This window comes from Hylobates moloch, unplaced genomic scaffold (genome assembly GCF_009828535.3).
Source record: "Hylobates moloch isolate HMO894 unplaced genomic scaffold, HMol_V3 SCAFFOLD_5, whole genome shotgun sequence".
NCBI classification, from domain to species: domain Eukaryota; kingdom Metazoa; phylum Chordata; class Mammalia; order Primates; family Hylobatidae; genus Hylobates; species Hylobates moloch.
This window is the reverse complement of record NW_026652280.1, coordinates 156056741-156084185: the sequence shown is the minus strand read 5'-3', so window position 1 is coordinate 156084185 and position 27445 is coordinate 156056741. Positions and strand designations below refer to the sequence as shown.

The 27445-nt window shown below is 33.8% G+C and overlaps 1 protein-coding gene across 5 annotated transcripts in view; it reads left to right on the top strand.

Annotated features, from left to right (window-relative positions):
• The window catches only part of LOC116469908 (leucine-rich repeat-containing protein 7-like), a 323159-nt gene that overhangs the window by 265367 nt on the left and 30347 nt on the right, over nucleotides 1-27445 (top strand). For all 5 annotated transcript variants that reach the window (XM_058439675.1, XM_032155628.2, XM_032155630.2 and 2 more), the window contains exons 5-7: nucleotides 2702-2780; nucleotides 16362-16451; nucleotides 20100-20156. In XM_058439675.1, the coding sequence (XP_058295658.1) occupies nucleotides 2702-2780; nucleotides 16362-16451; nucleotides 20100-20156 (226 nt within the window). The remainder of the gene's footprint in view (nucleotides 1-2701; nucleotides 2781-16361; nucleotides 16452-20099; nucleotides 20157-27445) is intronic.

The following is a 27445-nucleotide window of genomic DNA, read 5'->3' as shown; positions in this document are numbered from 1 at the left end:
AATAGGTCCCTAAAGTGTGTTTCAAGCACGTGTAGTTGGGTCATGTTTTTTTCACCCATTCAGCGACTCTATGTCTTTTCATTAGATAATTTAGCCTATTTACATTTAAAATAATTATTGATAGGTAAGGACTTACTATTGCCATTTTGTTGATTTTTGTTCATTGTTTGAAATTACTGAAATATTCTTGAATTGTTCCTTTAATATTTTATATCCTTTGTGTTCTCAGTTTACTCTTCTTAGAACTTCTATTACTCAGATACTAAAATGTCTCAACTATTATAAATTTATCTTTACTGTCTTTTTGCCTAATTTACCGCATTTTCTGGAAGACTTCTTCACATTTATCTTTTGATTCTTCTATAGTTTTTCTTTCAATCATTCTTCTGAGTTAGAACATCAATTTAAGAAAAATGTCATGAAGTCTTTTTCATCCCATTTTTTATGTCTGTAACCTTGGCACAATGTCTGGCACTTTTGAGTCCTCAAAGAACAGCAGCTTTAAAAGTGTGTGTGTGTACACATCCACACACATTAATAATGTATATATTCACAGTATATATATTATATTCTTTCAGCACACTGATTCTTTTTCCTGTGTTCTCTCAGGTAGATAAATTTTACACATTTATGCCTGAAGCCAGATAATTTTGATATGTTTTTGCTTCTTTTTGTTACTTACACCCTCTGATTCTTTGTTATTTCTAATGATTATAGATAACATTATTACAGCACTTTGTGCCAATTGCTTTTCTATATAATCTTTTCTAATCCTCACTACAACTCTATGATAACACCATTCATATAATCACTACTTTCCAGAGTAGGAAACTAAGGCATTCGGAGTTTAAAAGACTTGCCTAGGGCTACCAGCCAGAAAGTATATAGCTAGGATTCCATCTTAAGCCAACAGATTGTCCTCTGACTTATTTTAAATTTAAACTGTAAACAATGTAATACAAATTTTTAAACAAATAATATAGCACCATTTTCACCAAAGTAGGCAATTCCATTTTCAGGAGAAGATAAAGAGACGTCATCTTGTTCTTAAAATCATATTTTAACTCACTTCTGCTTCCATGTCCTGGTTTACACATAATTTAAGGATATATCATTTTAAGGCAGGGACCTGTGGAAATAAAGCATCGTGCATACCAGCATGCAATGAGCCCAGATTGGAGAGTGAACAGAAAAAGCTAAATGGAGAAAAGGAGAAATTTATACTCCTATTGGTTGAAGATATTTAAAGTAAAGAATTTTACAGGAAAATGTTAAGAATTATTCACAACTTAGATTATTGACCTGGCTGCCCTTTTTTAGTGACCATTTAATGGAAGAAGTTCTAGGTGTTTTAGCCTTCCAAAAACAAGAGGAACAGGCTTTTTCATTAAATTCATGCATAATGGAGCTCCCAGACTTTTGGAGGCTCTTATTTAGAAGTAAGAATAGTTCAGTAATAATTTTAGGACCGCATGATTTCTGGTGAAATTTTAAATGGAGAGAAATGGGGTGAGAAACATTGCAAACCCCCCTTTGTACCCCTCATTGGCAGTGGATAAGTGACCTGTCCTGGATTTGACTACCCTCCTGCTGCTTCGAGGGCTTTGAAGTCCTGTGGACATGATAGTCTAGATGAATGGAATCTAAAAAGGTGGAATATTTTGTTTCTTGAGTATCCATCATCAAAAAGTTCAATTATATCCTGCCACAAAGCACTCCTTATCCTTCTGTCAGATATGAAGTACTGGGAAAGGCCAGTTCTTTTTGAAAATGTTTACATCCTTGATAATAGTTTCAAAAATTGAGAGAAAGTGGTACTGCAGGCATGTCGTATAATAACAGCTTCATATAGCTTCTTCCCTTCTAACTTTTGCAGGACCTTCTACGTTGATCCATTGCTGTCCATTGATTGAAATGTCCCCCACATCTTTTATTCCTCTGACCCTCACATTTATGGATTAGGTTTGCAGCTTTTGCATTTTCAGTTTCATAGAAAAATCTGTGTTTTTCTGTCACATAGCCAGCAGCACAGCTGTGACAGCAGATGAGCAATTCTCCAAGGGCAATCAGCCAGGCTGCCTACCTCAGAGACTCCAGGGGGGACCCAAGGAAAGCTGCTTGTCTCTTCACACTTTCAGGCAGATGCAGAGCTGCACTCTGTACAGCCAACAAAAAAGAATTGTATAAAATTTAGCAGAGCCCCATATTAGTTTGGGAATATCTATCGGTTTTGGGTGTATTCTTAAGTATTTTTCACATGTATATGTTCAACCTTCCTAATCTTATAAAATGATTATCGGAGTAAAGATTTTATCTTCTGTTTTCTTTACATCTACTTGTTCTCCCTTCTCTCAGTAGTGGCACTATAACTTAATAACTTGAGCTATTTTTATTTCTTTAGATTACCAAAGATCAAAGATTTATCTTAGGCCAAATACACAATTGTCCTCAATTTTGCATACAATTTTAAACTTTTATTATAAAATATTATTTAACATTCAACTTTTATTAAAAATCATGTATATACGATTAATAATATTGATATGTTATTAAGTTTTTATTTCTACTTAAATGGTTATCCTAAATGGTGTTTACACCATGTACTGACTCATAGTTTTAATAATTATCTAAATATTAGAACTATAGTTTAAAGAATATTTGTTGGAACATTTTCATGTACTTTTTTTTTTTCACATTTTAGGTGTACAAGAATTTCCAGAAAACATAAAGTGCTGTAAGTGTTTAACAATTATTGAAGCCAGTGTCAATCCCATTTCTAAGTGAGTATGAGTGATTAAATTTTATTTGTGTTTATATTTCCATTGTATAATACTGTACCAAAATAGAGGAAATGCACAACATAATTTAAATTTAAATGTAGCATTGACATAGCATTTAACTGAATGATGGGAAACATTAGTCAGAATAGTTTGACAAAAGATGATTAAAAACGTTGCTGGGTAGCAAGGAAGACCCAATTGGCAAAAGATGGTATTACTTTGAAACAAACTTTGTCACCATTTCCACAGCTCTCAGGTAACATTCCACAGATAAGAGTTGAAACTAATAAAACAGTTATTAGTTATGGTCATGGTGAAAAACGAGCATCAAGGACTGCCAGAAGTTCAAGATACTGCAAGAGTTTAAGGTATTGACAAGTGCATAAAAATAACCTATCATGTAGTTCAAGGAAATTAAGTATGACCAGAACTAGAAAGTACTTGTATACCAGAGACTGCAGCAAGAGCAGAGAGATAACCCTAGGAGAATAGGAGAATGGGAGCCATGGATGATAGAGATGCTGTGATCAGAAAATGGGTATTTGTAGTCCAAGATGTGTTAATTAAGAAATGCTATAGAAAAATGACACCCGGCAAGTGACCATGTTGGTAAATTGAGGATATGGTGTAGTGACAGAAGTCTGTGGAATCAAGTAGGTCAGGAAGCAATAAAATAAATTGATTGGAGGAGTCATGAACCTGAATGTTAAAGTCACTTCATAATGGAAGTAGAAATAAAATCTAGAGAGGCTCCTGACAGTTGTAATATTTAGAAAAGGTTGAAAGAAGTCAGTTGTATTGGGCTGCAAAAAATGAGCTTCAGAGTAAGACTGGCATTTTAATTATACAAAGCTGACAGTAGGATTTGAGAAAAATTCCTCAATCTTTTGTCTGATGAAGTGTAGGAGGCTGGGGGAAACTGGAGCCCATTGGAAAGACATTTAATGGATGAGTGTTTTTAGAAGAAGACATAAATAAATTTGTCAAAGGGAAGTTGATGGGAAATTTTATACCAGTAGAGTTGAGGAGAGGGAGTAGTGAAAGTGGTTCTCTATGGATGATGGGAAGAGGCTCTAGACAAGGTGAGAAGTGGAATAGAATGTAAAAGAATGAGATCGAAGTTTAGATGGAGATCTTTATAGTGGATGGTTTGTGAAATAATCTGAGGCCTTTTGTAGGAAATGTAAAACACCAAGCAACAAAATGTGTTTAAAAATTACAGTTTTCCTTCCTGAAAATAGGGAGGGAAAAGAAAGAGAAAACAAAACCCTAAAAAGCTTTTCCCAAAACTCTTAGACCAAAATGCAATTTTTTCAACATCTCAATGAAATAGATGTTACTAATGTCTCCCACCAGGACTACAGTCATGTCCTTGACTTGAGTCAAAACAATCCAGTGCTGACGATAAATTGCTTTTTTTTCCCTAATTATTTAATTCCAGTAGCTCATCTTATTTAGGAATCATGGTAGGTCTTTGGGAGTGGAAGCCAGATTAGAAATTACATCTTCGGGCCGGGTGTGGTGGCTCACGCTTGTAATCCCAGCACTTTGGGAGGCCGAGGTGGGCGGATCACAAGGTCAGGAGATCGAGACCACGGTGAAACCCCATCTCTACTAAAAATACAAAAAAAAATTAGCCACTGCGCTCCAGCCTGGGTGACAGAGCAAGACTCCGTCTCAAAAAAAAAAAGAAATTACATCTTCGAGAAATTTCAAGTCTATGGTTTTATTGGATGTGTCTAATTCCCTTCATATGTTTAACTTTTTAAAAGATAAATATGACCTATTTCAGCAAAAGTGCATAACACTATAAACATTAAACAGTTTTGAAATTCATAAAAATTATGAAAAGTCAATATAATTGTTTATCAAATTTTAAAGTCAGGTTTTTAAATGTTATTTCTATACAATAAAATTTACTCTGGCCACGCATGGTTGCTCACACCTGTGATCCCAACACTTTGGGAGGCCAAGGCAGGAGGATCACATGAGTTCAAGATTGGCCCTGGCAACATGCTGAAACCCTATCTCTATAAAGCATGCAAAAAATTGGCCCGGTCTGGTGGTGTGTGCCTGTAGTCCTAGCTACTTGAGAGACTAAGGTGGGAGAATCACTTTAGCCTGGGAGGACAAGGCTGCAGTGAACCATGATCATGCCCCTGCACTCCATCCTGGGCAACAGAGTGAGACTCTGTCTCAAAAAAAGTAAGATTAGTTCTATTTAGGTGTATGGTTCAATGAATTTTTTTTTTTTTTTTTTTTTGAGACGGAGTCTCGCTCTGTCGCCCAGGCTGGAGTGCAGTGGCGCGATCTCGGCTCACTGCAAGCTCCGCCTCCCGGGTTCACGCCATTCTCCTGCCTCAGCCTCTCCGAGTAGCTGGGACTACAGGCGCCCGCCACCACGCCCGGCTAATTTTTTGTATTTTTAGTAGAGACGGGGTTTCACCGTGGTCTCGATCTTCTGACCTCGTGATCCGCCCGCCTCGGCCTCCCAAAGTGCTGGGATTACAAGCGTGAGCCACCGCGCCCGGCCAGTTCAATGAATTTTAACAAATGTATACAGTCGTGTGACCATCTCCATAGTCAAGATACAGACTATTGCATCATCTCAAAGAATTCTGTTAGCCCAGTCATCCACTGACGATTACTATCCCCATTGCTTTGTCTTTTTCAAAATGACAAATAAATGATATCATACTTTTGTGTCTGACTTCTTTTACTTAACATAAAGATTTTGAAATTTATTTGTAATTTTTCAATAATCAGTACTTCATTCCTCTTTATTGCCAGGTAGTATTCCATTGTATGGATATAACATTATTTGTGTATCTATATTTCAGTTGATAGGCATTTGGGTTGTTTCCAGTTTTTGGCTATTATGAATAAAGCTGGTACAAACCATGCACAAGTGTTTGTGTGAGCATATATTTTCATTTCTATTGAGTGAACCCCTAGGAGGGGTTCTGAGTAGTTTTCTGAGTAGTATGGTATGTGTATGTTTAACATGGTAAGAAACTTCCAAACCACTTTCCCAAAGCTATTCAATTGTGCGTTACACCAGTTCAGTTGTTCAGAGTTCAGTTGTTCCTCATCTTTGCCGGAATTTGGTTCTATCAGTTTTTTATTGTTTTCCATTTTAGCCAGTGTAGTAGAAATGGTATTTCATTATGGCTTTAATTTATATTTCTAATGTCTAATTAGCACCTTTGCATGTATTTATTTATAATCTGTATTGCTTTTTTGGTAAAGATTCAATTTTTTTGTTCATTTTTATTTGCTTGCCTTTTTATTATTGAATTACAAGAATTATGTATATATATTCTGGACCTTTAGAAGATATTTGGAAGTGAAGATTTGCTCTTACTCTATGGCTGATCGCTTTATTTTCTAAGTAGTACCTTTCAAAGAGAAGGTTTTCGATTTGATGAATTTCTATTTAATAATTGTTTCTGGTTTCTGCTGTCCTTTCTTATCTAGGAGATCTTTGCTAAATGTATAGCCATAGTCATTTTCCCCTGTGCCTTCCTCTGAAACTCTTATAGTTTAGGTTTTACAGTTAGGTCTATGATCCGTTTAAAGTTGATTTTGTGTACCTTGTTGTAAAACAATTGATCACATATATTTGAGTTTATTTCTGGATTTTTGATTTTTGTTAATCTGTATGTTTGTCCTTACACAAATTCCCTATTGTATTAATTACTGTAGCTTTATATAATAGTAAGTAATGAAATCAGAAAATATGAGTCCTTCAACTTTGTCCTTCATCAAAATCGTTTGGGCTAGTGTGCTTTTTGCTATTCTATGTAAATTTTATAATTAGCTTGCTAATTTATACAAAAATCTACAAGCCTGTTGGAATTTTGATAGAGATTGCATTAAATCTGTAGATCAATTTGGATAGAACTTAACATCTCAAAAATATTGAATATTCTCATCCCTGAGTATCATTTAGCTCCATACTTATTTAGGTATCTTAAATTTTATCAATATTTTATAGATTTCAGCATACAAATTTTGTTCTTTTTATTCTAAGTGTTTTATTGTTTTTGTGCTATTGTGAATGATTTTTTATTATTCCAATTGTTTACTGCCAGCATGTATAAATACAATTGATTTTTAATATTTATCCAATCTTCTGTAATCTTACTAAACTCACTAATTCCATTAAATTGCATATATGGATTTTTGGGGAATTTTCTATGTAGAATATCATGTTACCTGTGAATAAGACAGTTTTATTTTATCATTTTTTATCTATATGCCATTTATTTGTTTTTCGTACCTTTTGGTCTTGGCTAAGACCTCCTGTACATGTGGAACATCAGAGGTGAAAGCAGGCATCATTGCCTTGTTCCCAATCTTAGAGAGAAAGCATTTAGAGTTTCACCATTATGTGTGATTGTTACTTGTTTTTTAAATATATACCATTTATCAGATTGAGAAAATTTCCAGTAACCTGACATTCACTTCCTTTTGAGCCCTCACTAGCAGGGCCATCAAAGTTTAGATTTCTTCTAAATGTCTTTTCAAGAAAATGTACGCTTTATCATGATTTTTTAACATTCTCCACTCTGTGACCACTGAGTGCTTTCAAAGCCACTGCACATTTTTAGAAATTAGTTATAGCAGAACCCCAATTCCAAGCATCAAAAATCTTTATTAATTTTCTAATGCTCTGAAACAAATTGCCACAAACGTATCAGCTTAAAACAACACATATTATTTATTTCTCAATGTCTGTGGGTCAGGAATTCGGGCATGGTTTATCTGGGTCCCCTGCTTCAGAATTTCACCAGGCTGCACTTTTTGCTGGCTGTCAGCTGGAAACCACTCATGGGACCTGAAGACTGTGTGCTGTTCCCTGCCATATAATTCTCTCCCAAGGCAGTTTTGAGTCTCTTAGCCTGATGGAGTTATATAATGTAATTTAGTCGTGGGAGCAACATTCTGTCATATTTGCCACATTCTATTGATCAGTAGCAAGTCACAGGTCCTACCAACACTCAGAAGAAGAAGATTATAAAAGGGCATGAACATCAGGAGGTGAGGATCACGGCAGGGCATTTAGAATGTGTCTTCCACATATCTGATATTTGGTTTGCTGACTTTATTACGAATGGATGTTGAATTTTGTCAAAGTTGTTTTTTATAACACCAGATCATATGGTCTGTCTTTTTTAGTTTGAACCTACGGTGACTCACACTGATTGATTTTTGATTATCAGCCAATTTTGCATTCCAGGGATCATGCCTACCTGATTAGGAAGTATTACTTTTTTTTTTCTATGTTGATGGCTCTGATTTGCTAATATTTGTGAGGAATTTTCCCATTTATACTCATGGAGCATATTAGTCTGAAGTTTCTTATCTTGTAATTTCTTTGTCTGGTTTTGCTATCAGGGTAACACTGGCTTCATAAAATGAGTTGAGAAATGTTATTTTCTATTTTACATAACAGTCTAGCTAGAATTGGTGATTTTTTTTATTATTATACTTTAAGTTTTAGGGTACATGTGCACAGTGTGCAGGTTTGTTACATATGTATCCATGTGCCATGTTGGTGTGCTGCACCCATTAACTCGTCATTTAGCATTAGGTATATCTCCTGATGCTGTCCCTCCCCCCTCCCCGCACCCTACAACAGTCCCCGGTGTGTGATGTTCCCCTTCCTGTGTCCATGTGTTCTCATTGTTCAATTCCCACCTATGAGTGAGAACATGCGGTGTTTGGTTTTTTGTCCTTGCGATAGTTTACTGAAAATGATGATTTCCAGTTTCATCCATGTCCCTACAAAGGACATGAACTCATCATTTTTTATGGCTACATAGTATTCCATGGTGTATATGTGCCACATTTTCTTAATCCAGTCTATTGTTGTTGGACATTTGGGTTGGTTCCAAGTCTTTGCTATTGTGAATAGTGCCACAATAAACATACCTGTGCATGTGTCTTTATAGCAGCATGATTTATAATCCTTTGGGTATATACCCAGTAATGGGATGGCTGGGTCAAATGGCATTTCTGGTTCTAGATCCCTGAGGAATCGCCACACTGACTTCCACAATGGTTGAACTAGTTTACAGTCCCACCAACAGTGTAAAAGTGTTCCTATTTCTCCACATCCTCTCCAGCACCTGTTGTTTCCTGACTTTTTAATGATGGCCATTCTAACTGGTGTGAGATGGTATCTCATTGTGGTTTTGATTTGCATTTCTCTGATGGCCAGTGATGATGAGCATTTTTTCATGTGTTTTTTGGCTCCATAAATGTCTTCTTTTGAGAACTGTCTGTTCATGTCCTTCGCCCACTTGTTGATGGGGTTTATTTTTAATATTGGTAGAATATGGAAGTGCGACCACGTAAGCCTGGAGATTTCATTATGAAAAAGTTTTAAATTACAGATTTAATTTCCTTAATAACAATTGGACTATTCAAACCATTTCTTCTTGAGTTACCTTTGGTAGTTGTGCTTTTCAGAAATTTGTACATTTCATATGTTTTCAAATATTGGCATATTGTTCTTCATAGAATTTCTTTATCTATTGGTCGTTTAATATCTGTAGTTTCTCTAGTGATGCCCTCTCTTTCATATCTGGTATTGGGAATTTGTGTCTTCTTTCTTTTTTTGCTTAATCAATCTTACTAGAGATTTATAAATTTTGTTGATCTTTACAAAAAAAAAACCCAGATTTTGGTTTCGTTGACTTTTTTGTATTGCTTTTCTGTTATTTTCTAAGAAATCTATAAAGTATTAAGTAATGTAAGTCCTTTAATATAAAAGTTATAGTTTTCAGTGTTACCATTTTAGTTTTACTTTTACATGTGAACTTTATACTATAAGCTAGACGCCTTAACCAAGTTATTGGTGAAAATTATTACAATAAAAATTGAAAATAACTCCTCAATGGGAAAAGCAAGAACTAACATTTATTGAGAACCTACGTCTTAAACTTCTAGATACATTATTTCATCTTAATTTTTACAGAAACCTCATTATGTAGATAAATATTATTACCTTTTATAGAGAGAAATGCATGAAGCCAGTATTTAAATTCCTAAGTTTCTTTCACTGTATTTCACCATATCTGATAATGTATTTTTATTTGCTATAGGATACATTCTCAAAAATTCAAAACGTTCTGAATGCTCAACAGTGAAGAAATTACTATTAAATTACAGTACATCTATGGGGTGGATATGAAAGTTATAAGTAGAGTGACCAAGTGTCTCTGTTTGCCCAAAGCATCTCTGTTTACTAGTCTTGATTTGGCATATTTATTAATAGCTGTCTTCTAACTCTCACAAATGTCCTAGTTTGAATTATAAATTGTGTATTCACACGATTTATACAGCAAAATTAAAAGACAATTATACATTAAAGGGAGATATAATGATACAAGTTTGCAGTGTGGTTAAAACAATTAATAGATCAGAAAGAAATAAATGAAATGATAATCATGGTTGTGCTAAGGAGGTAAAATTATTAGTTACACTTTTATCTTTATTTTCCTAATGTTCTCTAACATATGATGTTCGTTTTATAATTTTAAGCTGCATAAATGAAGATGTTTTGGTGTAAAATGCCTTCCCAGCTAGAGTGGAAACTTGTACATTGTGTTCTTATTCACAACATAAAAAACTTAGAATTTTATATGGTTTAACTGTTCTATTAGAGGTCAGATGCGTTTAATATGTTTTCATTAAACTTCTAGAGTAAATGCAATTAGAAAAGATAAAAATGGTGAAATAAGGGTGACTGAAACTAATCTTAATTTGCCTATTCCAATAGTAAAAATTAGCAATTATGGAAGTATCTAAAATAGTATTCTATTTAGTGTTTATTGAAACATCAAAATAAAATTCGTACTAAATAAAAGTAGTAAAATTGCTTTGATTTGCTGATTCTTACTATGGGATAGGTAGTCATTCAATCATCAGAGCAAATCTGAGCAGCAGATATTAGTATTATCATTTTACAAATAAGGAAATCAACTATTGCAAATTTAAGTAATTGCAAAGGTCACATGAAAATAATTTGAAGACCTGTGATTCAAAGCAAGGTCTTCTGACATCAATACATGTGCTCAACTGCTAAACTATATGAGTGTCTGGGTCTATTGTTATTCCATCTTTGTTGTAGTTTTTTAACTGATATATATAGATGTACATTTTGGGTGGGCACATGTGCTAATTTGATACATTCATATAATCAAATCAGGATAATTGAGATATCCATCACTTTAAATATTTATCTTTTCTTTACACTAGGAACATTCTAATTCTCTTCTGGCTATTTTGAAATGTAAAATTAATTAATGTTAACTAGAGTAACCCTACTGATCTATCAAACACCATATCTCATTTGTTCTATGTAACTGTGTATTTATACATACCACTTTTAATTTAAGCAATTAATAAAAGGAAAGTATTTACTTATCAGAATGAATTATTTGCTAATTTATAAAACATAGATATTCTTTGAATTTTTAAATAAATCAGTCACTTGTGAAAAGCCACAAAGTTATTTTAAGATAGTAAAATCATTTCATTATTGAGAGTTCCTTACTTAATGTCAAATATTGGATTTCATTGAATACTTTGCAGGAAAGTAAAGGCAACTTATGATTGTCATCTTCATCAATTGTATCCAGCTTGCTATGGAATATTTCTTCTTCACAGTTCCTCATACACTGCTCTGGAAGTGATTATATTGACAAGTCAGGCCCTCGTCTCTATCAGAAGCTACAAAATGTACCATAAAATTAATGATAAATAACTCCTCAATAGGAAAAGCAAGAACTAACATTTATTGAGAGCCGATGTCTTAAACTTTTCGATACATTATTTCATTTTAGTTTTTACAGAAACCTCATTCTGTAGATAAATATTATTACCTTTTATAGAGAGAAATGCATGAAGCCAGTATTTAAATTCCTAAGTTTCTTTCACTATATTTCACCATATCTGATAACGTATCTTTATTTGCTATAGGATACATTCTCAAAAATTCAAAACATTCTGAATGCTCAACAGTGAAGAAATTACTACTAAATTACAGTACATCTATGGGGTGGATATGAAAGTTATAAGTAGAGTGACCAAGTGTCTCTGTTTGCCCAAATCATCTCTGTTTACTATTCTTGATTTGGCATATTTATTAATAGCTGCCTCTTCACTCTCACAAATGTCCTACTTTGAATTATAAATTCTTTGAAAATCTTTTTTGGCAGACTTACTGACTGTACATAGATGATTTTTCAAAAACATCGAATCCATTTTTCATTGTATGTTATTTTCAAAGTACAATAACGGACAGTTTAAGAGATTTTAAAAATTCCTTATCCCCAAATAATTTATATTTTTTCCCAGGAATAGAAAATTTCCAATACTAGTACAAAGCATTATTGTATAAACATTCAACTAAATCTATGAACAGAATCCTATGAGGAAAATCAAGAAGACATTAATTTTGAATCTAAGTGCAGAGTAACCATTCAATAAATTCACATTGAAGTGAGTTGAAATAAAACATAGATGTCATTAAATAAGATATACTATGTAATCATATTCTTAACTCTACATTTTTAAGAAGGAAAGTTCAATAGAAAATGCCAATACATCTTTTTTTTATAACCAGGCTGATAAAAACAGACTCACTTTGCAATGCTGGTTTTTCATATAACCTATTTTTGCTGGTCCAGTTTTGTTATTGGAATCTGAAAAATGTGGTCAGTTCTTAAACTCGGAAACAAAATGTTCTGTGTAATAAGCCAGATTCTTCTAGGGCACAAGCATTACCAAAGAAGAAGCAAAAAAGAAGTATATTTTTGATCGAAGAAGTAGTACAATATCATTTATTACATACATATGGAGAATAGTAGACTGAGAGAAGCTGGATAGTTTTGATATATAGGAAAAATATTTGTCCCTACCAATAGAAAATTAGTATTTTAAAAGCTGTTTTTTACTGAGTAGTGACACTGTTAAATTATTAGATTAATGGTTTTAACATTCGTCTAATTTTACGTGTATCATATTGATCATCTTTTTTGAAAAGTCATATGTAACTAGTTGTTTTGAATTACAAGACATCAAAGATAATAGTTAAATTCCAATTGAAATGTATTTAACATCTGTGCCATCCTCATAACAACTGTCATACTGTCAGGACGTGAGCTCTAATGCATTACAACAAAGTAAAACACAGAGAAAATTAATGACCTCCCATAGACTTTCGTTTCTATAAGATCAAGTTCAAACCTTTGAGTTGAGCATTCAAGGACTGTAAACCCTGCCCTCTCCTGATATTCTTAAATATTCACTTCGGATACTCTCATATGTAAAGTATATGCTACAGAGCTCATCTTCTCTTTGTTACACATCTCAAGTGTCTTCTTACCTCTACACTATAAAAACCTTCATTTTTCGCTTGCCTCCCTTCTCTTTCTTTTCTACTTTCATAAATCCTATGTCTCTTAAAAGCAAATTTATGGCAACATCCTCTGTGAAATCATATCCACACAATTCAACTCCAAAATACAAACTAGAACAATATGTTTACAGTGAAAATAACCAATATCAGATTAATATACAGTAAGTCTTCACTTAATGCCATTGAGAGGTTGTTGGAAACTGCAACTTTAAGTGAAAGGACATACAGCGGGTCTTCAAATAATGTTGTTTCCTTCAACATTATTTCGTCATAATGTCATAGAGAAGATAAAAAATTGTTTTGTTATACATAGTTTCGCTTAAAGTTGCAGTTTCAAAGAAACTGTCAATGACATTGAGGACTTATTACTAAGAATGTGTAAGGAATTGCCATAAATCAGTATAAATATATAAATGTGTTTGTTTTAGATTGCCCAGAAGCAGATGTTTAGAAAAGAATACAAGCAGTGTACTTAGGAGATAAACGCAGGAAATACTTGTTGAGAGTGTTTTTTCAAGCTCTTTACAGTATTTGGCCGTTGGACTTTAACTTTCTGGGGAACTCTGGGTAACAGTGTAAAACACATACCAGAGTTATCAAACACAATGGGAGAGGGAGCAGAGGCATTTATATTCCTACTTGTCATTAGTTGAGTGCTGTCTCTGAGAGGGACATTAATTCCACAGAACTTGGGCTACCAGGTGCATGAACAGACCAGGCTTTAGCAGCTGAAGAAAGCCTTCAAACAGGAAGGAAAGGGGCAGGCAATCATGATTTGTTCCAGTGTACAACAAAATTATAAAGGCAAGGAGTTCTCTGGTTGGGGCACCAATAGAAAAATAGATAAAATAAGTAAACATGTATTTCACAGAAAATGAAACAAATACTGCTAATAAACTTTTATTCCTAACTAACCAGTGAAATGATTATTATTACTATTTTATATTTACCAAATTGGCAAAAATGAAAAAAGCTAACAAAACCAAGGGTTAGGAAGGACATGGAAAAAAGGTGGAACTATTTTGAATGAAATTTGGCTACATCTAGTAAACATAGAATTGCATTCCCTGTGACCAATGATGTCACTTCTAAGGATATAACTTAAGTAATATTTTGTAAATGTATACTCTATGTTCAAAAATATTCACAAAAGCCAATATTTATAATAGCAAAATGAAAAACTAGAAACAACTGTAGGCCATGCGCGGTGGCTCATGCCTGTAATCCCAGCACTTCGGGAGGCCGAGGTGGGTGGATCACCTGAGGTCAGGAGTTCGAGACCAGCCTGGCCAACATGGTGAAACCCTGTCTCAACTAAAAATACAAAAATTAGCCTGGCATGATGGCAGGTGCCTGTAATCCCAACTACTTGGGAGGCTGAGGCAGGAGAATCACTTGAACCTGGGAGGCGGAGGTTGCAGTGAGCCGAGATTGCACCATTGCACTCTAGCCTGGGAGACAAGAGTGAAACTCTATTTCAAAAAAAAAAAAAAGAGGAAGAAACGACTGTAGTATTCATTAGAAGGAAAATGGTAAATTCTTTATTCATACAATGGAATACTATGCTATGATGGCCAATCAGTCACATCAAAAATGGATGGATTTTTTAAATCTAATACTAAATTTTTTAAAGCCTTGGGAAAATGTGCATAGTATGATTTGATTTATATAATGTGCAAAACCATGCAAAACCATACAACATGTTTTGTTTTAGGGAATTAAATATTTGTAGTAAAGCTGTTTCAAAACAATAGTAAACATGACTCAGGAATTTATGGGGCAAATAGGAAGATGTAGACAGGGAGGGACACCCAGAGGGTTTCAAAGATACTGATTCTATTTCTTCATTCTATTGTGGGTACACATGTGTTCTTTTATATGTATATGTATGTACACACACACATACATACAAATACAAACATTATATGTATATATATAAGTGTTTTATATATACATATAAGAATGTATTGGACATAGGAAGAGAAACCATGGAATAAAACTCAGATGTAATGTCCCAGGAGAAGGAGAAGCAGGGAAATTGTAGTAGAAGCAAAGAAGGAGAGAACAAGCAGTGATGGCAACTGTTGCTAGGCAGTGTAGGATCCGAAATAAAATGAAGCTAATGAGATTGGAACTTAGGAGGTCAGCGGAGGCCTTGGTGAGTGCATTTGCAGTAATAGAGTGGAGGTAGATGCTAGAAAACAATGGCTTGAGTAGTAATAAAAAGCAATGAGTATAGGCAGTTTTTTAAATAAGTAAATGCAAGGAGGAAGATAGGCTGTAATTTGAGGAGAAGGCAAATTTGAAGGCTATTTAAGAGTATTTTATAAAATAACATAATCTGGACTAGACTATACATAAAAGCATTAAAAATGTTTAAATAGAAATTTACTAATAAAAAATTAATATTCCTCTAAAAACACGTCTCCTGAGAAATCCTTGAATTAAATCTTTTTACATTTAAAATAATTATTTCATCTAATTTCTAAAACTCTCCAAAGGTTATTTTCTTAATTTTTTGATGCAGTTTATAGCCTTTATGATTGTCTAATTATCTTTTCAATGTTCTTTGTCATTTTTAATAAATATGAATTAGACCAATTTGAATCATGATTTACATACATGTTGAGCAGGCATTAAAGAAATTATTCATTAAGGGGACAATATATTCCTCCACTTTTCATACTGGGCAACTTTAGTCATCGCTGTAACAAATTGTAGACAAATTTTGATGATTAAGTGAAATAGTAACTGGATACTCTTGCCCGACTATATATGTGAATATTCTGTTGAAAAAGGAACATTAGTTTTAAAATTACAAACAAGCCAAACAACTTGAGATTCCCATGACGGATGTCCTGGCTAGCGTGCAGAAGGTTAGGCCAGCAATAAGAGATGACGCTGCTGATTTTAGCAGTGACATAAATCTTAGTATAGGAGAATAGCATGGAAGTGGATAAATGCTATTTGCTTTAATGACAGGCAAAATTTTCGAACTGTAACAACATGCTCAATAAACTCACTACTGTAATAGCAAAGGAGGGTTGAAACATGTGTTACATTTCTATGTTTTCTCCTCAGAGATACATATTTTTATTCTGTTTCTATGGTAACATCAATGGGTGACTAAAACTTTAACTCCTTTTTAGACTCCCTGACGGCTTCACACAGCTCCTAAACCTGACCCAGCTCTACCTGAATGACGCCTTTCTTGAATTTCTTCCAGCCAATTTTGGAAGGTAAGAATAAGAAATTTAAATTAGGCAATTATATTTCACCTTAGGTAAGTGCTTTACCAGTGCCAGTTGATGAGACTTCAAAAGTGACAGTTGTGATTAAAGATGGGCCTCATTATTATTCAATAAATGAAACTCTGTTAATTAATGAAACTTTTGCAAAAAAAATAAAAGTAAAATTAGGCCTTTACATGACATTAATAGTCAAATAAATTCTAAGAGTTGAATATAAAAAAAATAAAGGCAGAAATTATCTGGGGGAAAAAAAGGAGATGAATATTTATGGCTCTTTTGTTGAGAAATACCTTTATAGGCATAGAAGCAAAGAAAAATATCATAAATGGATAGATATGATGACCTAAATACTTTTAACATAAAGTATCAGAAAATCAAAGATTTAAGGTAAAACAATAAATTGAAAAAATAGTTTCATTATATATGAAAAACAAATTGTATATATTTAACATAGAAAGAATTCTTACATATAAATATGAAAACAAAGATTTTAGAGAAAAATGGTCGAATTACAAGAAAAAGCAATTCATAATAACACATATAAATGGCTGGGGAACACATAAAAAATGTCTATCTTCACAAATAATAAATATAATACAAGTTAAAACAATAAAAGACCTTTATGTTCCAACATACTGCAAAACCTTTTTTTTAGAGTATAAGAACAGAGATGATGTCATGCCCTCTGATAGGACTGCAGAATGTTATGACCTTCATGCAGGGCAGTATGCCTTTAAAACCTTTGAAAATATTTACAACTGTTGCCTTTGTGAATCGTTTCTAGAAATGTCTATTGCCATTGTCAGATATCCCACTAGGATTTATGGACAAGTTTATTGTTATTTACAATGTGAAAAAAGTGGAATCACACATCTGTCTAGGATATTGGTTAAATATATTATGGTTCATCTATATGATAATACTATATAATAACAATATTATCTTAGGGAAGTATTTTTTAAAATTCTTAAGATGTTTCCAATATGAATATGACTCTATGAAATAAAAGACTGCATCTTAGAAGTAAAATTATGAATAATTTTTCTTGTCATCTTGACATGTTTTTCAATATTTTTCAGGTGTTCTACAATGAAATTTTTTTTTTTTTTTTTTTTGAGACGGAGTCTCGCTCTGTCGCCCAGGCTGGAGTGCAGTGGCGCAGTCTCGGCTCACTGCAAGCTCCGCCTCCCGGGTTCAGGCCATTCTCCTGCCTCAGCCTCTCTGAGTAGCTGGGACTACAGGCGCCCGCCACCACGCCCGGCTAATTTTTTGTGTTTTTAGTAGAGACGGGGTTTCACCGTGGTCTCGATCTCCCGACCTCATGATCCGCCCGCCTCGGCCTCCCAAAGTGCTGGGATTACAAGCGTGAGCCACCGCGCCCGGCCTACAATGAACTTTTTTGTGCAAAAGATATATCTCAATAGCTAGGACATTTTTAAGTTTACTGTCAACTGCATTTATGTAAATGATCGTCTTTGAAATTGTTCAAATAATAGACCAAGTATAGCTTGACACCAATCTGTTGACTGAAGCTCGCACAGGACATTCAGAACTCAGTTGAATAATGAAGTCACTTAACATGTGACAGCCTCCATTTACATACTGAGAGCACATCAACATTTCCCAGGTTCCCTTACTTTTGCAGATCATGCCATCACAACACTTATGAACAGCATACACTTGAGCAGTTTTAAAATTCACAGAGCGTCCAAAGAGCATTGCTTGGCTTCTAAATGAATTGGCATTTCATCATTCATCCATAGAAACTAGCCTGGCCTTTCTGCTACTGAACACAGCCTTACAATACACTTTGGATTTATCAAATCAGAAAATATTTAATTATTATCTTAAGATACATTTTTTTCTTGAACTTTTATCAGTTCTCTGTAAGTAGTCCTAATTGTGAGAAAAAGATTTGGGCAAGTGAAAAACATAATACCAATACTTAAACCACTTGAAAATAGAATTTAATTTTGAATAAATTGCCTACAAAAAATATGCTCTATTTTAGTATTATAATCTAAAAGGGTCTTTAACCTTCAACTGGATAGTTTAACAAGAGGACACTTAAAATTCCTTTTAAAACCTGAGATTCTGTGCTCCTAAAAGCCAAAATCAGTACAAAATATCATACTAGTACAATTGTTGACAAGATTTGAGACGTGCAGATGTTTAAGAAATCTCCTTTACTAGCAATATACTCATGCTGTGAAGAACTGAATCACTTTATTTCATATACAGATTAATCGTTGTAAGATTAAAAGTAAATAAAAAGCTTGATAGGAGGCAAAAAAAAAAGGGAAAGAGACCTACACGAAAACCTAAAAGTACAGTAAATATGGGAGATGTAGATGAAAAACTTCAAATAGTAAAATGTTTCCCAAAACATGAAGAATTCAGAGAATCCAATTAATATCTATTCTAAAGTAGCTTCATCTGGGTACATTTTAATGTTCAATATGGACATGAATAACAATAGTGTGTCCTAGACTGCAAAACTTAACAAGTAACTAAGTGTGAAATGCATTCCTGATCACAAATGTTACTCAAGCAACAGAAACTGTGAATACCTCTCATTCTTTTCACGTGATTTCCCCGACCCCAGCATTGTCACGGGACAGATGATGTGACAGATTTTTAAATGCATAACCTTTTCATAAATGTTAAAATACGCACCTTAGTGTCAGTGAAATATGGTATATTGCAGCACTTCTCCCATTGTGTAAGTGATGAAAATAATAATAGCCAATTCTTATTAAAACTTGTGATATACCAGAAATTATGCTTTACATGTATTACATTATTTAATGTTCCAAACCATATAAATTTGATACTGCTGTCACTCACTTATGGATAAGGAAATTGAATTAAGAGAGGTTAATTAATTTGCCCAGTGTCAGAGAGGCAGAGTATGAAAGGGTTTGGATTTCACCCAGGTTTGTCTTCCTAACAAAGTCCCATATTTTTAACTCTATGCCATAGTGTTTGCTTTTTAGTTTATTTATAATCTCTTGAGAGAAATTATTGCCATATTCCAGTGAACACAGCATCTGGTATTTAGTATACATTCAATTATCTATTGAATGCATAAAATTAAACAACAAATATGTTTGCATAAAACATATGAAATCTAGAAGGCCGGAATCCAAAGATATCTTTAAAATATCTCAGTTAATTTTAGGAAAATGATATTTGTCGTTGCCCAGTATTGATGTAACCCTACTCATAATCAATATGTATATTTCTTTAAAATCTATAACCATAGTAAAAAAAAAATATTTGGACATAGCTGTTTGAATAGTGGTAATGATAGTTTACCATAGTAAAATTTATTTTTATTTTAATTTTTAATTATTATGGGTACATATAGTTGTATATATTTATGAAGTACATGTGATATTTTAGTACAGACATACAATGTGTAATGATCAAATCAGGGTAATTGGGGCATCCATCACTTCAAGCTTTTATCATTTCTTTGTGTTAGAAATATTCCAATTCTACTTTTTTAGTTATTTTTAAATATACATTATTGTTAACCATAGAAACCTAATAGTGCTACCAAATACTAGATCTTATTCAATAATTTTTTAGACAGAAATACTAAGAGGAAATTTTTAAAATTCATTTCTGTAGACTTGTCAAATTGCGGATCTTGGAGTTAAGAGAAAATCACTTGAAAACTCTACCAAAGTAAGTGACTGTGTATTTTCTGAATTTTGAACTGTGATTTTTTTCACTAGTAAGAAAAATAACTACTTTTATTTTGTCTGTGTTTTGGCACTTTGAGTTAATTTATCTACATATTTTTCCTAAAGGCCAAAAATTATGGTATACTGTAAAAGATTCATATTAAATGAGAATGTATTCTGTTTTATAAAACTGTAATTACAGGTAAAGGTGGAAAGAGTTCACTTAAGTTTCTTCTCATGGCTGAAGATACATGCCAGAAAATTATTGCACTAAAACATATGAAATTGTCATTCTTATAGCTAAAAACAATAGTGCCACAAGGTTCAACCTAATAAGATGCTTAATTCTTCAAGTTAATTTATGGATTGTAGTATATCTTTCAGTTTTTAAATCAAGAATATGCCAGAAATTTTTAGGAAAAAAAGATTAAAAGTTTTCAAGAGATCGTAAAGTAGTTTAGCTGGAAGTTATATATTCTTGCAAATTGTTCATTTTTACTAGTCTATTTAAAATTTGGCTTATATAAAAATATAGGATATTTTAAAGTAAAAACTGATCCCTAAAATTTTATGCAATGTTTACCATAATAAAATGCTTTGTTTCACCCAGCTTTGCCTTATTCATGTGTAACAATAGAATTTTGTGTTTTACAGAGTTAACTATATTTGAAAGTCAAAATGGGATTTTACTCAATTAAATCAGTATGACTGGTATATGTTATGATGAAAATATTTAAAGTACTATGTTGCTATTATCACCCTTCTGCAGTATTATAGAAAAATATTGAGTACAGTGACTAATTTTTTAAACATTTCAGTAGTACTTAGATTCATCTGCTGAACCAAAATGTAACCTTATTTTTTACTTATTAAATCCTTTTCCTAAGCAAACTGGATTGACTAATATTTCAACAACTTACCTTCAAGTGCATTTTATGTACGATATTGTGTATTACAATTGTCATTGCAATGTAATGCCACAATTATGAAAATAACTTTCAATAATGATATGGATTTAATTTGAATATATACATAAAGATTAAACACCTACTTAATCGGCCCTAAGAGAAGGCAAGGAGAGAGCATAGAAATGAGGAAACGTCTGCATGTTTCACCATCCTGCACTTTTGAATTATGCCTTTCTCTAAGCTAAAGCACTGGGTATGGGCCTAACCCAAGGGACCCCTCCCAGGTTGGGTGCATAAACTGGTGGAAATACGGTTGAGGGTGTTCATTGTTCAAGTGGAAATTTCTTGCAAATGCAGCTAGTGCCACTGAGTCCATCCCTCATGCTTTTGTCTGCCACATTTAAAGTAAGTGGAAACATTGCCAATTGGAAGCTAAACCAAGATAGAAAAGCAGTTGTCCCCTTCACCTAAATATATACATTTAGGTCAAGGAAAAAGTATTGAGTATGCAGAGGAGAATCCTTTTCCCTCTGTTCTCAAATAATGGCTTTCATTTGAAGTACAAAGTAAACCTGACATAGGTTGTTAGGTTTTTAAATATATGTCTTTAAATATGAATCTTAAATATATATCTTTAACTATGAATCTTAAATATAAATTAAAACCTGATATAGATTGATAATGTGGAGTTTATATGAAATAGTTGTGTGAATAAGTCAGAGTGATGAGGAACAATAATAACAACAATAATTGTGCAGGCTTTGAGATTGTGGCCCAGTATTAAACAGAATTAAATTAAGTAGAATAATATGCATAAACCAATTTGGACATAGAAAAATGTTGTAAAGACATATTAGGACTGATGTTGGGTCTCTTTGATAGACTCATACACATATAACTTGTATAGCTGTTACAGCTTTTATGTTTTAAGAAACATTTTCAAAGTTACTTGCAATCTAGTGTGTTCATTTTATAACTCACAGGCCAAAATCTAAAGAACCAAATTCAGGCATAAAATATAGATAACTTTAGTTTTGGGTCTATAGAATGAGAACTGCAGAAAGAAATTCTTCTTTGAATAAAAATAAACTTTGTTTTCACTACATATTATACCTTTTGATCGCCAGTCTATACCTCATGTAACTTAAAGCTACATGAGAGCATTATAGTAGCCTTTATTTTGCACGCCCAATAAAAATAAAGGTAAAAAGATAGTTTTAGGAAAAACAATTTTAGTTTAACAATAACTATTCTGAGAAGAGATAACTCATGATTTCCTTAGGGATACAAACAAGATGTTGGATTGTTAGTTCTTTTCTCTTCTTTTCATCTTTTAAGTTTATATGCTTAGCAATCTGTGCAAAATGTGAATGTGTGCAAGAATTATAATATACATTAAGATGTACATCCTTTAAGCAAACTGATGGAGACACTTAGATGTATGCAAATTCTAGGATAATTTTTTTCAGTTACAAAAACAAATTAGTATTATAAGTTTCCTTATAATGTCTATGATCATTCCTCTAGATACATCAAGGAGTAATAAAATTAAGTCCTTTGGATATGCATTTGCCTAAAACTCATTGAAAGTCAAGTCTTGATTATTTGTAATAATAGAAGACAGTGAACTTCTGAAAATAACTAGATTGCCAAAAGGAAAAATTTTTAGATTATGTGATACAGTGTTTCCTTACACAAAAATTATCTTCCTAACTGTGTTTTTTGAGGGATAGTCGGAAAATGTGTAGATGGAAGAGCGAATTCAAATGAATGTTAGATGTCAAGGGAAAACCAAGCCTTTGTTTGCTTATTTGTTTGCTTATTTATTCCTTACTTCATTTGTCTGTGTAAGAGTATCTCAGGGTTAGGAGTTAAAGAGAAGCTAGATTCTCGGTGACGCTGTCTCAGGGTGTCTCATGAGGCTTGAATGGGCTAGGGTTTGCCTCAAACCTCACTCAAGTGGTGGTTGGCAAATGGGTTTCTCACCGGTGATAGACTGGAAGCTTTCCATTCTCTTCCTATGGAAGCTCACGTGTGCTTCTCTACAGGGCTGCTCTCAATGTGGCTGCTTGCTTCTTTCTGAGCAAGTGATTTGAGAGAGAGAGTGTGCATCTAAGACAGAAGCCTTGGTCTTTTCATAATCTAATCTCAGAAGTGATATACTATGATGTCTACCATATGCTATTGATCACAGAGACCAAATCTGGACCATTTCTTCCAAAGTATGGAAGAAAACAACGTTAAGACTATAAATACCAGGAGACAGGGCTTCATGGAGTCCACTGTAGAGGTTCCTCCCACAGGTCTGGTTCTCAGCATTGCTAGTCTAGAAATTCAATGCTGACATATACTAGATGCATCAGATGCAGGAGGCCGACGCACACAAATCAAATGCACAGGGGATTTTATGTTAGCACAACACACTCTGTTTTCCAGAACTCCAGCTATGTTGATGTTCCTCTTGAACAAAACAAGTGTGTTTCCATTTTGGAGGCTTTACACTGTCCAGATCTTTCTTTCCACACATCTTTGCATTGTTAGGTCTTTCTTATGATTCATGTCTCTCTTCAGATACTGCCTCCTCAGGGGCCTTCCCCAATTATGTCATATAAGATAGTCTCCCTTCTTCTTTATACCACTTCATTATTGTGTTTGATTTTCATCATAGCACTTACCCCTCTCTATACGATTTTGACTCTTTGTTTACTTGGAGATTATCTCCGCAAGACAGTGTAAGCATCATTAATGAGAGGTTATTTCCACTCAAGTCACTGCGGACTCTCCAGTGCCTTAAACATGGTAGACATTCCAAACCAGAATGCTGAGCTATGGATTCACAATGACAAGTATCTGTCATGTGACCTGGACATTTTGCGTCACTCGATTATTTTTCTCCATAGAAAATTATATGGGAAGCCCAACATTATAATCAGATTAGTCTTGGAGAGCGCATGAAGTCAGACAAGGACAAATGATTGGGCTTTCTCAATAGCTGATAGCCCAGACTTGGATTTTATAACCCTACACACATTTTCTCTCTCTCTAGATGGTTTCAAGCTGGGCATAATAGTTAAGACATGACAGGGAGAAAAATAACTTCATATAATTAATATTTATAACAACTAAATAAAATACAAAAATAGTATGACTTCTTTGTTTTTTATTAAAATGTGTCATATTTCATCAAGAAACAAAATATATGTCAAGATAAAAATGAAGGGATAAAAACAATTTTTTAAATGAAATTTAGAAATGTTTTCCACAGAAGTAACATAACATCATATAAATGGTTGGTAATAATAGTGGGTTTTAACTTTAAACAAAACTCTTCCATATGATGAGAATAATTTTTCTAATACCCTAAAGTTAAAATAAGGCCTCATTCATTAATAATTTATCAAGGCCATGACTAACTTTGTTTCAACTAGAGTTAAAATATATTATGTAAATGCATGTGTTAATTATGAAACTATGAAGTAATATGAAGAAAAAGAAACATAAATTAAGGTAACATAAATATTCATGTCTCCTGATGCACAAGGCATGAAGCATGATACCTCACTTTGCTGTCATAAACACTTCCTAAGAGAGGAATGTTTCAAATATATTCCAACAGAATTACTGGGGCAATATCAGTAAATACAGTAAAACCTGATGAACATATTCAAAATTGGGCAAGTGGATGGATTTGGTAGATGAAGAATGCTAAGAGTTGTTGGAAGAAGTTCTAAGTGGAAAGATAAATCTGAAGTAGTGACAGTATCTTTTGGGTCAGTGACCCTTCTGAGAATCTGAAAAAAGCTATGGAATATAGAAAAGTTTTAATTCTAAAATGCAAGTTGTATCTATTTTCAGTATATGAATAACCTATTGTGAATATACATGTTCTTATTTTCACCTAGAAGTAGACTATTGTGCCTTTTCTGTAACATAAGCCACATCAAAACACCTAGTATCGGCCACGAGCAGTGGTTCACATCTGTAATCCCAGCACTCTGGGAGACCAAGGCAGGCAGATCACTTGAGGTCAGGAGTTTGAGACCAGCCCGGCCAACATGGTGAAATCCCGTCTCTACTGAAAATGCAAAAAGTAACCAGGCATGGTGGCATATACCTGTAACCCCAGCTACTCGAGAGGCTGAGGCAACTGAATCGCTTGAACCTGGGAGGCGGAGGTTGCAGAGATCATGCCGCTGAACTCCAGCCTGGGCAACAGAGTAAGACTCCATCTGGAAAAAAAAAAAAAAAAACACCCCAGTATAGAGCACCAAAAAGAGGGTCCTCCCGATTTTAGGGATCAAATTTGTCAAATGGATAATTTTAGTCATATAACCATTTCTAGTATGTTCATTGAAGGAGTTTTTTTAAGATGAGAATATTTCATTGAGTAAATTTTATTTTGGGTTGTTAATAGGATTAGATTTCATTATCATCTGTGAAGTTTTTTAATTTCTCATAGTAGAAATTATTAAGGAATTATTTAAGAGAAAGATTCTCCCAAGTACAAGCATAAATGATACTTTTAAACTACTAAACTATGTATGCTAGATATCTCGTAAGTGGTGTATCTATTATTTATATGATTTTATCCCTCAGGCCTCATTGCTTTTATTAAGTGATTTTGCCCCTGAAAACAGAGGTTCAGGAACTCTGTAGTACCACCTTTGTGAATACCCAAGGACGTGTACACAACACAGATATACTCACAGAAGATGCCAGTACCTTAAAACTTAACTGGACATACTCTTCCAAAAAGATTCACTTTAAATTACATACGTAAATTAAAACCAGAGCTACACCGACAGCTGCACACTGTTAAGGAAAGATATTAGATCATGAAAGTCGAAAAAGACTAAGGGACTATTACAGATTCAAGAAGACTAAAGAGACTAAAAGAAACGTCATTCTGAACTGGTTCTTTTGCTATAGAGGACATTTTTGAGACAACTGACAAAATTTGGGTTTGAAGATTAGATGGTAGTAATGTATCACTATTAATTTCCTCATTTGGTTGGTTGTATTTTGATTGTGTAGAATGTTTGTGTGTAGGAAATACCGAAGTATTTGGAAGGATGGAACACCAGGTTAGCGGTTTACTCTCAAGTAATTCAGAAAAACATGATTTTTAGTTTTTAAACATTTTTGTAATTTTATAACTGTTTCAACACAGAAGTCACTCTATTTTTTATTGTGTTCTTCGATTTCCTTTTTAATTTTTTTATCGTGGTAAGACTACTTAACATGAGATCTACCCTCTTAACAAGCTTTTAAGCATACAATACAGTATTGTTAGCCATAGGTACAATGTTGGACAGCAGATGTCTGCAACTCTTCATCTTGTATAACTGAAACTTTATGCCAATTGAACAACTCCGCATTCCCTCCTCCCCTCAGCCCCTGGCAGCCGTCGTTTGATGCTGTTTCTGTGAGTCTGACCATTTTAGATACCTTGTGTAAGTGGAACGTGCAAGATTTGTCCTTCTGTGACTAGCCTATGCCACTTAGCAGATTCACCCATGTCGTCACATATGGCAGGATTTCCTTCTTTTTTAAGGTGGAATAATATTCCGCTGTATACATACATACCACATTCTCTGTATTCGTTCATCTGTTGTTGGACATTTAAGTTGATTCCGTATCTTGGCTACTGTGAATAATGATGCAATGAACACGGGAGTGCAGACATGTCTTCAAGGTCCCGGGGTCAATTCCTTTGGATATACATTTAGAAGTGGGATTGCTGCATCGTATGGTAGTTCTGTTTTAAATTGTTTTAGGAAACTATTCACTATATTTTACCATACTGTTTTCCATAGGAGCTGTACCATTTTCCAGTGTAACAAAGGGAACATAAAAGTAAATGTGTTCTAGAAATATATTTTCAAAGATAAATTCCTTAAAAAAAAAGATAAAAGCACTTTCAACACAGATAAAATTATTAACTGTATGAAATATTTGTCAATACATAGGTTAAGAGAAGAATTTGCACTTCCATACTAAAATGCTAAGGCCATGAGGCCTATAGTTCTAGCACTTTGGGAGGCCAAGGTGGGAGAATCACTTGAGCCCAAGAGTTTGAGACCAGCCTAGGCAACAGAGCAAGGCCCTGTCTCTATAAAAATTTTAAAAAATTAGCTGGGATTGGTGGTGTGTGCCTGTATTCCCAGCTACAAGGGAGGCTGAAGTGGGAGGATCACTTGAGCAAAGGAGGTAGAGATTGCAGTGAGCTCTGATCATGCCACTGCACTCCAGCCTGGGCAACAAAGTGAGACCCTCTCTCAAATAAACAAATAAAATGCTTAAATATGTGTAAAACTCAGCGTTTTAGAAGTAAAGTTTCTATGTATGTGAGTAATATAGGCACTGTGTATTTTTTCCCTAA